General features: G+C 44.0%; 1 protein-coding gene across 2 annotated transcripts in view; it reads left to right on the top strand.

The window, feature by feature from the left end:
• The first annotated feature begins 6,412 nt into the window (after window positions 1-6,412).
• The window catches only part of PGSIP6 (plant glycogenin-like starch initiation protein 6), a 45,534-nt gene continuing 37,345 nt past the window's right edge, over window positions 6,413-14,601 (top strand). For both annotated transcript variants that reach the window (XM_087378469.1, XM_087378468.1), the window contains exons 1-4: window positions 6,413-7,151; window positions 7,315-7,435; window positions 7,522-7,707; window positions 7,809-7,972. In XM_087378469.1, the coding sequence (XP_087234595.1) occupies window positions 6,855-7,151; window positions 7,315-7,435; window positions 7,522-7,707; window positions 7,809-7,972 (768 nt within the window). In that variant the 5' untranslated portion in view covers window positions 6,413-6,854. The remainder of the gene's footprint in view (window positions 7,152-7,314; window positions 7,436-7,521; window positions 7,708-7,808; window positions 7,973-14,601) is intronic.

The raw sequence follows: 14,601 nt of genomic DNA, 5'->3' as shown, positions 1-14,601 counted from the left end.
TCAAGATGGCTCTCTAGGTGTTGCTAAATCTCTATCGTGGCATACTGCACATGGTCCTTCTAGACTAAAGGATTAGAGATACAAAACCCCTTCTATGGGAGTCCACAACATGGTTGCTCTAGGTGAGGCACAATTGGAAAGTGATCTGACATTGTATTACTTGTTGCACCTGCTCCTCCTGGACTAAAGCATCAAGGATATGGACCCCGTTCTATGGGACTCCACAACATGGCTGCTCTAGGTGAAGCACAATCAAGGAGCAATTTGACATCATCATGCATGGCTCCCCCTATGTGCATCTCCTAATCCACCACATAGAACCTATCAATATGCTCTAACATCATGCCTCCACTCACCAAAGGAGAAGCAAAAGCTATTAGAAGTCTGGAGAACTCTGGATCTCTTCACAAATTATGACCACCATTGATCGCACGAAGATCGCTACTCCTAGGTGCTCCTCTTAGCCACCATAACATCCTTGAGAAGGAGGCTCTACCCTACTTGTCCTCCTAATAGTAAGTTGCCTCTAGAAAGCAAGACATTGTTGTCTGCAAGTAGGGGCATACATATTTAGGATTGCAATAGTCACCCATTTGTATACAAACCCAGAGAGCCGTCATGATGATGAGTTCACTTTGATCAAACACATCTAGGGCCCATGCCCAGAAACAAATATGCAAGCAATTCACTCCTACCTACAAAGGTGGTGGGGACCAAACCTTGAGGCCCCTACCTAGGAGAAGGTAGAATTGGCATTTGGTATCTACTCTACTGATGAGGACATGTGCTCTTGAATCAAGAGAAAATTCATTGCCCATCCTACCACAGCCCTCTACAACTCTTGATGAAGTATAACCTGCTATGGTTCTTGATACCCAAAATCATGCACGTTCCAACTCACCATGGTCCAACTCATGGGGAGGAATGGGGGTGGAGAACAATGCCCTCTTATACGTGGGAGCCTGAATGATTTCTACAACTTTGATGAGGGTTTGGAAGGAGAATAGTATGTTTCCATGAAATGGCATGCCAAAGGGATGATAGACTCAATGCCTACTTTTAGGTCCCACTACAACATGAGGGAGATCTCTACACCAAGGCATTTAGCGCACTATTATAGCATCTATTATGAAACTTGCTTGAGTTGAACCTTCATTCTCAAATGGAGCGCAACTACTGTGAGGCCTAGTCCTCATCTCTTTGTTGAAAAACCAATTGGAAACCATGTCACCATGGGAAATCCACAACTCACTCCTCTAGAGTGTCCTAGCCACTCGTTTGAAATCCACAACTCAATCCCCTAGAGTCCTAGCCACTCTCCTCCATCATATTAAACATCTATTTACATCATAAGATAAAAGAGAAGGGGAATCCACTCCTCTCTCATGGAGGCAAAGATAAAACTCCAAAAAGGATGAGAGGGGGAACTAAATGCTCCAATGGACCCCCCATTTTTGGGGCTACAAGATCAAAACCATCACCTCCACGACAAGGGGTTAACCATCCGAGATGCCTTGCCCTTAGGAGTCTCAAGCCATCCTGAGGAAGATCCATATGCCTGCTCCCCTTGAGCTGTCTGCCATCACCTCAACTATCTAAGTCTAGCTCATTGCCTTGATTCCTTGTAGCCCTCTTACCATGTTTCTCTCTCTCCACCCTAGTCCAACTGCCCACAGAAGGTCCACCCAAGGGGTTTAGGAGTCTGGCTAGTACCTAAATGGCTAATGTGCTCCATCAGCTCAAAAATTCCTCTACTACCCTTGGCCCACCTTAGGATGGAGAGCTCGACCGTGCCCCCTAAGATAGGTCTATGGACAATGAGGGTTGTTTTCTAGTGATCATCTGTTGTTGGTGAGTGTGCACAAATTGGCAAGTCACTCTCTCTCCTCTTTCTCTCTCATGTCTCATCTTCTTCTCTCTTCTCTTTTCTTTCTTCTGTCTTTGAATCTCCCTTTTCTTCTCTCCCATCTTGCATGTACTTCCTCTCATCTTCTCCACTCCCCTCACCCCCCTTTCACCCCCCCCCCTCTCTCTCTCTCTCTCTCTCTCTCTCTCTCTCTCTCTTTTTTTGGCCCTCAGTCTACCTGTCTCCACCCTTAGCCCACCTATCTATACCCTCAACCCATTCCCACCTCAATCCTCAGTCCACTCTCCTCTCTCTCAGGAGCCATTGAAAACACCAAGCCTTCGTGCGATAGGCTACCATTAACATTGCCATAGATTCGGCCATTGATAGTGTCATAGATTTGTGTTTGCCTCAGCCTGAGACTTTAAAAATGGCGAAGAGCTTCGATTAGATCCTGGTGTCTACCTTAGACTAACATTCTATTGATGGTGAACGTGATGTTTCTTTGGGTAGATTGAATAGATCTTGATGCTAGAAGCAAGTGAAACTCACAATCAAGGGCATGAATAAGTAGAGCAATCGAGCGGGCTATAGTTTGATAGCATAATGCCACAAAAGATAGATTTGTCCTCAGCCTCAGCCTCCACATTAACCTCACCAAAACGAATTATACCATCATTGGAGGGGCAATACCACCAGTGTCATTAGGGACAACAATACCATTGATGTTGGAATCGAGGGCAGGTTTTGCATGCCCTTTTAGCCCAACCAACCCATTACCACTTTACAGTTCCCCACAATTCATGTCACCTCTACCCTTCAACCAACCACCTTTTCCCTCTATAGCTAGACTCACCTTACCCTCTTTCCAGGGGTCTACTCACCATCTTTAGTCTCATACTACTCATACCACTATGCCCACACCTCCCATCACTCAGCTACCCTCCTTCACCATCTCCTTACCAATCACTGATAGTACTTTCCAAGAGATTAATTTTGACCATACAGTAGCCCCTACCTATGCTGCATGACTCTTTCGTATGCTTGAGGACCTTGATGATATCCCACTTCTAGAGGATAGAGCTGCACTTATCACCCGGTCCTCACAAGATGTTGCCATCCAGTCTTTCCTGCATACCACTAGATCCACCCACCCACCACTACATACCATTGGATCCACCCACCCACCACCCATTGGATTTATTCCTTGCAATGGCTGGTAGGATGATGAGTACAAGGCCTTAAGAACTATTGAGCCTTTTGTTTAGCAACAACTCCAACGATTTTTTGCAAAAGTTTCTCGAGCGGATGTCTGCATCCCCTATCTCTGATCTAGTCCTCTGGCACACATATGCATGCACACTCTATGGCATATCTCACCACATCTACCATGCCCCACTTCCTATGCACCTTCACTACTGGGGATATCAAACGTGGTACCTTCAACCTCCATAATGGCCAAGTCAAAGATCATGAAGGGCTTTGTACGAAGTACATTGCACATAGTATTAGTACACTAGTCTCGGTCTTAGAAAATCTATTCAATGAAGCGGCATGCATCGTTATTCCCCGCACCTGAACCCTCAACATTATTATTCCAATTCACAAATCATGGGATCCCATGAGACCAAAAGGACCATCATGATTGGACATGTCATGTCCAAGATTTATGTAGCAACACTTGACACTTATATTACACAAGAGGAAAAGAGTGCTGGACACAGAGCGATGGGGCGGGCAAGCTATAGAGCAAATCATGCTAGGTTGAAGGTTGTCATTGAGGAGGCCTAAGCATAGAAGTAGAGGGTTTATTTTTTCTTTGTGGATTTCCACAAAGCTTTTCGTATTTTAGCATGTGCTCGACGTCTCAAACAATTACTTGAGCTTGGGTATAGTTAGTACATTATCTAGATAGTCTGGGCACTATATGGATGAGTATCAGGTAGAGTCAGGTCATTGACAGGGTGGACAGAGGAGATCATGGGCATGATTAAAAGGTTGTCCATTATCACCGACCCTATTTGGCTTGTGTACATCGAGCTTGAGACCTTCATCATGACTCTAGAAGGCACATGTTCATCAGTTGGCTCCTTGATTTAGATTCTACTATATGCATATGATGTGGTCCTACTCTCCTCATCAGTTGAGGGTTTCTAGCGATAGTTGGATGTGCTCCAGTCTTTCTACGATGATACACGTGATTTGAAGGTCAACTTGGGTAAAACCAATGCTATGATCTTCAACACATCTTGAGTGGCAACACACACAGAGCACTTTACCTTTGAAGGGGATTTGACAGAGATTGTTTCATCCTAAACATACCTGGGTGCCCTCTTTTTAGGTTCGATTTTCATGATGTGCATAGCCATATAGGCCTGTTTGAGCAGGAGACATGCTGCACTAGCCAGAAATGAGTGCCAGTGCTTCCATTCATATTTTTAGGATCCTACAACCAAGTCTCTTCTTTTTTACTCATTAGTCCACCTGGCAAGGATGTACGATAGTCCCTTTTATGGGATAGACTTATCTGAGATATATTGTTCCCGCATAGAGAGACTTCAGGTTCTACTTCTCATTTGGGCTGCATCAGATCGTACTTGCATAGTTTGGGGCCACATCTCTATAGTTTGATGTAGTGTTCGAGGTAGTCACTTATCTTCATAGGGTCAGGGACTTTGGTACCATGATAGCTGAATGACATAGAATCCCATGGCTACCATGACATCATCTATGACATTAGAGGCAGAGCGGGATCGGAGGAGCTGGTGTGTTCGTACACGTAGATGGTTCGCAGGCCTAGCCGGACTACATGTAGATTCATCTCCGACATGCATCGAGGATCTCAATGGGTCAGTTTGGAGTATCTTCACACATGCTACGGCTTGCGATAGGACGAGTAGAGGGCATCCCACATGAGAGACGGATCTCACTTTAGGTGATATGCAGGAGATCGAGATAGAGGATCACTATGCTTTCAAATGCCGTGTATACTAAGAGATACGTGGACAACACCATAGTCAATACTAGCTTTGTCCCACTTAGAGAGTTCTTGGCCATCCAAATCAACAATAACGGGTGGCTATTTTCCTTCTTGAGGCATAGAGACATAGATATTAGCTCATACAAGCACAGAGCAGAGCACGTGAGGGACTGATTGAGCCTATTCAAAGCACGCTCATGGATTTTTTCTTCGGTGACCCAAGGTAGGGAAAGGAAGGGATCAAATGCAAGAGAGAGCCAGAGGACATGACTAGCTAGATCCGACCCCAAGTGGACACTCACATGAAGGCTGCAGACATGTCCTCTCACTTCGAAGTGGGGAGACAGACCATTGGCATAACGATAGCACTTGTCAGATAGTGGGCCACCTCACAGAGACTATAAAGGAGGAGAGATGGACCTAGACCGGTTGAGTGACAGTAGTGTTCTATCATTGATTTAATTTCTCGATGCTAGCCCTTGCCAAATCTTGAGCCATTGTCAGACAGGCTCCTTTTTCTCTCCTCAATTGTCCAATCGTGTTGGTCCCATAGATAACATATATAGGTCTAGCCACGTAGGGACAAGTGATCGATTGATAGACGACCAAGGGATTCCCTGGGTGGTTGGTCCTCCATTGTGGGGCTCTCTCACTAATAGCACAATGTACTACTTTTATTTCTCATCACATGCATCAACCTTAGGTAGAGGTGCCCATTTTAGTGGCCCCTACCTTTAGGTTTCATTGTATCTAGTTTCTTTCCAGTCTCATAGACCCTTTAGTCTTTTATAGATGTTAATAAACTCTCTCTCTCTCCTCCCCCCCCCCCCCACCCCCATGAAACTTCAGATGTAGGCTTGCCTAGAGCAAACATACCTTTGAAATCCCTCCTTTACACCTTCACCCAATCAATCATTTTACAAATAACATTTCTTGGAGGTACGCATAATGAATGTAATTCATCTTGTTTAAAACGTTGGGACAGAGACCCAGACTTCTAGGAGCCATTGGCCAAGATGGTAGAGGTGTATCTTTTGCTAGAAGACCATCTTATTCCTTCCCAAGGAGCCACAATGACTGCCACCTGTAAGTAGCGCCAACATGCTGTTAATGTCGTGGTATTCCACCCAAATGGAATCTCACCATTCGCACAGTTCCAGAAGCAAGACCTGACTAGTTTGTCCCCAAAAAGCACTTCCTCGTGTAGGCTAGTGGTAATTCATAGCACCACTAGTAGAATAGTCTTGTAGCCCCATGCAAGGCCAAGGTTGGGTAGGGATGCTCTGCTAGCATTGCAACTCTAGCATCCACAAATGTGGTGATTCTAGCTCAATGCCAAAGCGTTGTCAATGGCCCCATTGGGTGCAACAATTTCCAAAACGTGTGTTTAGAGAGCGTGCAATAGCCTATAGAACCTGCAACTGCAAGCTTTCATGGGGCTGCAGTTTTTACTCTAGCCTTGGCTTGGATGCGGGGAAAGCGCTCTAATCAAAACAAGTGTACGTTAAAAAAAAAAAAAAGAGAAATAAAAATAAAGGTGGAGAGACATTTTTGTAATGCGGTTTTTTCAAACTCTAGAAGTCAAAAATTTGTAATTGCGACCACTAGGAAGCTTCAGAGTACAAATTTGCATCGTGGAAGAGAGGCCCAAATCACAGGAACTCTTCTTCAACTCGAATTGTTTCAGTCCGACGAGAGATACTCAGTTTCAATTCTATCCATCATCATTTCAGATTTCCTGCTGCCCATTTCTGATCATCATCACTTGAGAAGCTGCGAGAGAGAGAGAGACAGAGAGCTTACGATTTTATTGTATCTTCAATTGGGTCGGTGTGTTTTGAGCTAGCCTGCTTGTGTTGTGATCCGATCAGCTCCAATTTGAGGGAAGAAACGTCTCTCTAATCAGCTTGGATCCTACTCTCACAGCTGGGCTTGCGTGTGCGCAACACTTATTTCGTCTTCGATTCTCAGTATTGATCCTTAGAAGAAACGTTGAGTGCCCAGGAGCCGACATATATATAGTTGATTATGAAACCCAACATACTGTGCTCCTCCCAGTTGTTACTGGTATTCGCTCTCTTGTTCCTTGGAGTCCTTGCTTCTGGTCATCGGGGGCCTGCTGGTGATCGAGATATCCACGTGAGAAGCCCTGGCAGGCATAGATCCCAGCAAACTCCGGAAGCGTACGTGACCCTTCTGTACGGAGATGAATTTGCATTGGGAGTACGTGTGCTTGGGAAATCCATCAGAGACACCGGGGCAACGAAGGATATGGTGGTCCTTGTATCGGAAGGGGTCTCTCAGAGAGCCATCGAGCTTTTGGAGGTGAGATCTGTTCAATCTATGTCTTTCCGGGTGCTGGGTTTTATACTCCTTTAGTCAAGCATACTGCCGTTTCTGCTTTGGCGATTTATGTTTAGAGATAATGATGATTCTAGCAATTTCATATATTGCATGCCCTCATTTTTTAACAACCATGGCAGGACAGGCCGATGGTTGGATCATTCAGAGAATCGAGCTGCTAGCGAATCCCAATAGCAAAAGGCCCAAGCGATTTTGGGGGGTATACACCAAGCTGAAAATATTCAATATGACAAACTACAGAAAAGGTATTTTTTAATGATATAGTTTTCGTCTCCTCAATCAGATTGGACTTTTCTGCATGGTTTTGATATGCCTTTTTGATGTGGTGCAGTTGTATATCTCGATGCTGATACAGTATTACGGAAGAGCATTGAAGACCTTTTTCAATGCCAAAAGTTCTGTGCAAACCTGAAACACTCTGAGAGGCTTAATTCGGGAGTTATGGTACTTGAACCTTCTCAAGCCCTTTTTGATGATATGATGACGAAAGTGAACACCCTACCGTCTTACACTGGAGGTTTGCCTTTTCTTTGGAACAATGTGATGGTTTTTTTTTTTTCATTTAGTGTGATTCATTCTTCTTCAATTGACAAACCGTGCATGCCATTTTGGATGCAGGGGATCAAGGCTTTTTGAATTCATACTATGCAGACTTTCCAAATGCCCATCTTTTTGATCCTGATTTGTCGGAAGAAGAAAAGAATGCAAGGCCGTTGCCCACCATGGAAAGGCTTTCAACTCTTTACAATGCAGATGTTGGTCTGTATATGCTTGCTAACAAGGTAACTGCGATCCTTTTTCCATCATCACAAGGAGTAAAAGGGAACACTCCAAAGTTGAATGAAGGGAGGCTTGCTGGAGATTTCAATAGAATATGCTTTAGCATGTTTTTCTTCTTGTACACACAGTGTAGGCCACTGGAGGCCAGTCAGGGCACTCACCCTGCATCCCTTTTGCTGTTGTATTGTTTAAAGAACCGACTCTGCCTGGATTTGGCGAAGTTTTTTGGATGCTCTAACTTGTGGTTAAGTCAGAGACAAAGATGGAGTATATGATAACGTATGTCAGATTATCTAGATTTGTTTGAAATTATAATAATTGCTTCTATTATATGCATGATTTTTGGATGCATGGTATTTGGCATTGCCCAGACTAGATACTGCATACAGCTTCCATGTGTTGGCTGCGCCAGAAACCTTGTCATGATAGGAATTCTTCTCCATACTGTGCACTGGACATGTAGAAAGGAGTCATGCCCTGAATGTTCATGATGTGCTCTCCTTGAGCCTCTTCAGAGCGGGTTCTATGAGTATGACACATACTTCTCCTTGCAGAGATTTTTGTTGGGAGATTGGGAAATAAAATGGCCAAGGGGCGTTCTTTACTAGCAGAAGGAAAGGCAGTCTACCCCCCCAACTGAGTCAACCAACGAGCTTGCTCAAAACAGGCCCCTTATGGGCCTCTAAAGAGCCTGCTTAGCAAGTCCATTACAGCTACAAGGTCAGATCTACATAACCCCAAATGGCAGGTTGGAGGACACAAGGCGACAGTTCTTTTTTATCCTGTAGCCATGATTTGGTGTTTGAAGCTAATTTGAAGAGAATTCATGCCCAGGAACCAGTTGATTCAGAGGCTCGTGGTATAGAGATCCGCATTTGAGAGGTCATTCATAGTCACCACTTTGGAGAATACAAATTATCATTCCCAATTTTCCTCGGCACACATGTTAGAGGGCCCAGACAAATTGATGGATCACCGGCAGGCCAGTCCCTAGTGATCAAAATTTAACCAAGTTTGTTACCCATGAAGCTGGCACCAATACTACAAGGTGAGAGATCTCCATGACCCCAAAGTCGTCACATCCATTCTCTTGAGAAGAATCAGATGGTAAGCTGACCAATTGGTCACCAGCACTGTTCTTCCAGTTTCTGAGGATGTTGGGCAAAGTACAATATCTTAACAAAGACAGCATGTTTATAAGCAACAGCATGTTCAGGTCCGTCCTCCCCTGTGGGGACTTGCATTTAGGCGCTGCCCTAGTTTTTGACATGTTATCAAAGCCGAGAGGCTCAGCTCTTGTGGCCTACATTAAGTATTGGAGGAAGAATCCCCTTTGCTTGATGGAAGGGGACTGTGGCTTCAGTTAAATGCTCTCTCTTGCAGTTTTGTGACAATCTCAAGTTTCATGATTTTTTCTCTCTCTCTCTCTCTCTCTCTGGTTGTAGGTCAATATGGGATCCAGGATGATTCGAAGCCCGCCCTCGGAAACATGCCTATAAGAGCTCAATGGCAGCAAAACATCCCAAAACCTCTGGGTGTAATCATCAAGATTCTTGCAAAGTTTGTATGACAAGTCATGCCAGTGTGAAAGTACTTTAACTTCAAAAGTTGGAGTAAGCCAAGTAGAAGAGAACACTTGCTTAAATTCCAAGGTGCATTCCATGAAGCATAAGGTTGGTGTACCACTTAAGTGCATTGCCTTTAAAAAATGTGGCAACCTTCCTCATCTTGGATGCTTCTGTAAACAAACCCCCAAGAAATGCAGCATCAAACTGTTGAAGGAATGTGAGGGCTTTGTACCTGTCCTGTACTCCATTATATGCCTCAAACTTGACATGAGAACCACCATCCTTAAATTCTTTATATACATTTGATATTGGCTATCCCAAAGATGGCTGTATTTTTGTAGCATTCCTTTCACTAGGGAGAGCCATGCTTGGCTGAACATTAGGCATGGGAGCGTATGTTGTGGCTTGCATGCCTGGTTGCATTCCCACATTGTCATACATGGCTTTCTATGCCCAGTTGGCGGTGAAATCAACATAGCATCAAAGATAGAATCTGTACCAAAATATTCAGGTTGCTGTTTCAAATATGGCTGAGGTGGTTGAGCCACATTTATGGACTGCACATTATTATTTCGAGGAGTAGAAGTACCCAAACCAAGGCCTTGTGCTGGCTGCTCATACTGTTGCACTAGCTGTACTTTTTGTACCTCTTTCTCAAGTTTGGGGGATTCCTCTCTCTTGGAACTCACTTTTTGAGTCATTTTTGATGGCTGTCTCTCATGGGAAACTGATGCATGAGTGTGTGGTCCGCCATGAGAAGCTGATGCATGTGTGTACTCACTCTTTCCGTGCTTGTGCTTTCTTGATTTCTTGTTCTTCTTGGCATTTGTTTGCACAATCTGAGCCAAATTTTGAGTCAGCTGAGTCAAAGCAGTCACTTCACTTGCAAGCTGTGCATTCAACATAGTAGCATCATCTGACTCACTGCTAGAACTAGTATCACTGTTGAGCTCAATTGTAGCTTCATGTGTGGCCTGCTCAAAAGGCATTTGTTGTGCTCGCTGCAGCTGTACATAGCTGGATCATTAAGGCTTTCCTGCCTTCTCCTTTGAGGAGTTGTGGAGTTCTCTTGCTCATGGGTAATCACCATGTTTATGGTGGTAATATTCAGCTGTCAAAAAGTGCAGCAAAGATATCCTTCCACCAAACTATCGAGAACCAGCTCTTGAGGAAGAGTGTGTGGTATTTTGGCAATGGAACCAATGAAACCGGCCTCTATCCACTCAGAGGGCAGTGGAACTAAACCTTTAATCACTTAAGCACTTATTTACAGCTCATAAAGCATATATCACAACCATTAACCATTGCATGATCACCATTTGGCATTTACCCATTTGTTCACAAACAAAATTACTGAAAAAGGGATGGAGGCTAGAATGCCCCTACTCAACAAACATAGACAAGTGCACCCGATTGGCCCCAAACACCGTGGCGTCCCTTTCGGTATTTCTTTATATTTCACAGTGAAATGATGACAAGTTGCATTTGGGAGACCTTTCCTGCAACTAAGCACGCAGTCCCAATTCACTGAGCCTTCGCAAGGCTTTCAAGCATAGAACACCATCACATAAGTGCACTTAACCCATAGGCTCAATCCAAAGGCATTCTCTTTTCCGAGTGCAATTCCATTGGCTGTCCAGATGCAATCACACTGCACCCAAGCTGCACTCTCTTTGAGTGGTTTCCAGATGGCATTCACAAGGCTTTTCAAAGCTCCAAAATAAAATCAGCAAAGTACCCAACCAAATAATGACTTATGTAGCACTGCTTGGGCCATGGTTGCCTTCGTTTAACGTACGGAGCGTTCCGTACGTTCTGTTCCGTTCCGTACGAACCGTACTTTTTTTTTCTTCCCTGGTTTGTTGTGTTTGTTTGTTTTTGTTTTTGTTTTTTGCGTTCGTTTGTTTTGGATGACTGGTTTTGTTATTGGTGGTGGTTTTGCCAAACTGATTTTGGGCCTCCCAAATGGCAAGGTTCCATATAAACCCCCTCTCTCCTCACTATGATCTCACACTAAGCATCTACCTCCGACTCTGAGTCTCGACTCTTCCTTCTCCATATCCAACAAGTGATGAGGCTCAAGCTGCATCAAGCATCTTCATCTCTCTCCCTCTATCTCCATTAAGCACCTATATTACATGTTTTGTACAAGTTTTAAATCTTGTACAAGTACCTACTCCAAAACTCTAAAATCTTGTCTTTTTTTTTGGGTATCGAACGTACCATCGGACATACACCTAAGAATTTTTAGTTCGTTTAGTACCGTACTAATATCAAATGGTACGCATCGAATGTGATCGTACGTGTCAACCATGGCATGGGCACCTATGAACCAAGAAAGAGGCGGCACACGAGGCCAACCAATAACTTATGGCAAAAGGAAATTGCAGCACAACTCACCAAGCCCTGAAAACTCAAACCAAGTCCTCAATCGCCAAGAGGACATAGTAGCCAATGCCCAATTGCATTCTCAGCCAAAGAGGAGTGCAAAGGCATGAAGAAAGAGCATTTACAAGAGCCGACCAGCAAGAATTCCACTGAAAAATGCGAAAAGAAGCACTTCTGTCGCGAAGAAGTGGGAGTTCTTGGGCTCAAAAGAAGCGTGCTTCAGAGAGGAATGCATTGAGAAGGTTTTGGAGAAGTTTCATTGCCGGAAAGTCCTCCAAAATTGAGAAAAACCAGTCAACCAACGCATGGGACCACTCGAAATTCAACAGAAAGCTGTAGCTTTGCAAGAGGAGAGGCCCAGGAGGTTGTAGACGCAAAAAGGTCTAGAAAAAGCCACTTTTGCAAATTCGACCAGCAAAAGAAGTGCTCAGCTCTGCCTGTTCTACCAAACGCACGGAGGGAAAAGCATATCACTGCGAAGGGGAGGCAGAGGGGAAGCCATTGGACCAAACGGAAGTCGAGGAATCCAAACGGGTGAGGAGTTATGAAGAAAAACGGAATTCAATTGAAGGAGGCTGAAAAACCAGTCCAAAATCTCAACAAAGGGAGAAGATGAGAGAGAAAACCACACATGTGAAGTTTAGAAGGCCCAGGAAGGTCCAAGAATGACAAAGGAGCATGTAGAAGGCACTAGAGCCACCTGGAACTCTAGGGGGGCCACTGAAGGTACATGGCCCTCTAGGGGGCCCATTAAAAATGCCATGTCATCATTTTCCAACAACCACTCTTTTTATTCCTTGGAATGCCTTTGGGCCTAGGGATTAATTACGTTCATGTGCTAGGCACCATGCCGCATTTAAGTACACATTATTAAGCCCACGCTTGGACTTTTGAAACCAAAGTTGTGATAGACTTGTAGTACATTAAAGTACTTAGAATTTCACGCCCCCGTGACATTCCTTATCCCCGTGAGGTATTTGAACACTTGTTCCATTGCTATAATTTCCAATGGCCTTCTTCCAGTTTCCAAGAGCATCATTGAGTAAGGGGTTGTGGACTTAATACCCAGATGATGGTGTAGAAACATTCTCTGTATTTTCTCTATGTCATTCCATGTCGAACAGGACATACTGCCCCACACTTCTACCCTGTATAACATAGTTTGTACAAAAGTGCATCAAAGAGTATTATCCAAATCTCCCACCTTCTTTTATCACTTCTCTTCCACATGTTCTCATACTCATGGTATTTTGCTCATCTGACCTCCAATCTTCGGTTGATGCATTTGCTCCAGCCATGGTTAGATGGGATGTCAATGCCCAAATATTTGAAAGTGCTTACCACTTCAATTGGCTGCTCTCTGTACATGATAACAGGCTTAACCTCTGGCTAAGTTGGCTGCTCTCTGTACATGATAACAGGCTTAACCTCTGGCTAAATAGTCTTTATAACCATCACTTTTGTCCGGAAATGTTTATGGTGAGGCCGCTGATTTTGCAAAACTTAGTCAGTCCTTGTAATCCTTCTTTTCATGTTCCACATTCTTCTAATTGATCTATGGATAGCCCAAACAAAGTGGGTGATAAGGGACATCCTTTTTTAACTCCTATAGTGCTGTAGAAACCTCTGTGTTTTTCATGTACACCTTACTTTTTGGTATAGTTTGGCTACTGCCGCCATCAAGTACTGGTGCTGGTACTCCAGTATTCCAAGTGTTCCATTCTGGCCCAGAGTTTATCTTGAGGTACAGTGTCAAATGCTTTTTTAAAATCCACAAAGCAACACAATAGGGAAGCCCCTCGTAGTCCGCTTTCTTCCATTATGACCGTAAAAGTAACGAGATGATCAAATGTACTATGTTTGGGTCTGAAACCAGCCTGTCCTGTGGTGCCCTTTTGCCTGTATTTTCAGCCCATGTGCTGATTTTATGTTCTATCACACTCCGACCCGACCATCCTTCCGAAGTGCTTTTATCCAATTTTCTTGCCATTCTTCAGGGAGTCCTTCAATTGTTGCTTGGTTAAGCATTCTATGTATCCATGCTCTTGCAATGGGGCCGCCCCATTTCAGCTTTGACATTTCAGTGCTTCTTTAATTGTGTGATGCATCTGATGCTTTGCCATTCCAACGTTTCTTTAATCCCTGCATTGCTTTTTTAGAGGTGATTACTTCCTGTGTTACATGCTTTTGTCTAATTGCGTTGCATGCTTTAGAGGTGATTGCTTCTGGTGTTACTTCCTTTAGAGGTGATTGCTTCTTTATAGGTGATTTAACTTCCTGTGTTACGTGCTTGTGTCCAATTGTGGGCATGGGTAGAGCATTTGTATGAGTGTACAGCTGCTTAGTGTAGGCCAAAAGCTCTTCATTGTGAAATCCCCTATTATATCCGTGTATCTCCCTTTTATGCTCTCTTGGGCTGTTTGGCAAAGTTTTGTACATCCCTTGTCTCCTTCTCCATATCGCCATATCTCCTCTTATTGCGTACCAAGATCTTATATTCTTTGTGGGCATCGGACCATTCAGGACTTGTCTCAGGCAGGTTTCTTGGTCTCTTTTGAGCTCTTTTACACTCATCATTGAGTCATCATCAAACCATGCCTTATGTGGCAGTCCTTTTTGGTTCTTCCTACTCTTCCAAGTTCCCAGTTTTTCCCATTGTCAGACTGGCTCTGTAT

Source organism: Dipteris shenzhenensis, chromosome 8, assembly GCF_047967505.1.
Source record: "Dipteris shenzhenensis isolate YYH24624 ecotype China chromosome 8, Dip_SZ_1.0, whole genome shotgun sequence".
NCBI lineage: Eukaryota > Viridiplantae > Streptophyta > Polypodiopsida > Gleicheniales > Dipteridaceae > Dipteris > Dipteris shenzhenensis.
Note: the sequence above shows the minus strand (reverse complement) of the source record. Positions and strands in the feature narration are given on the sequence as shown.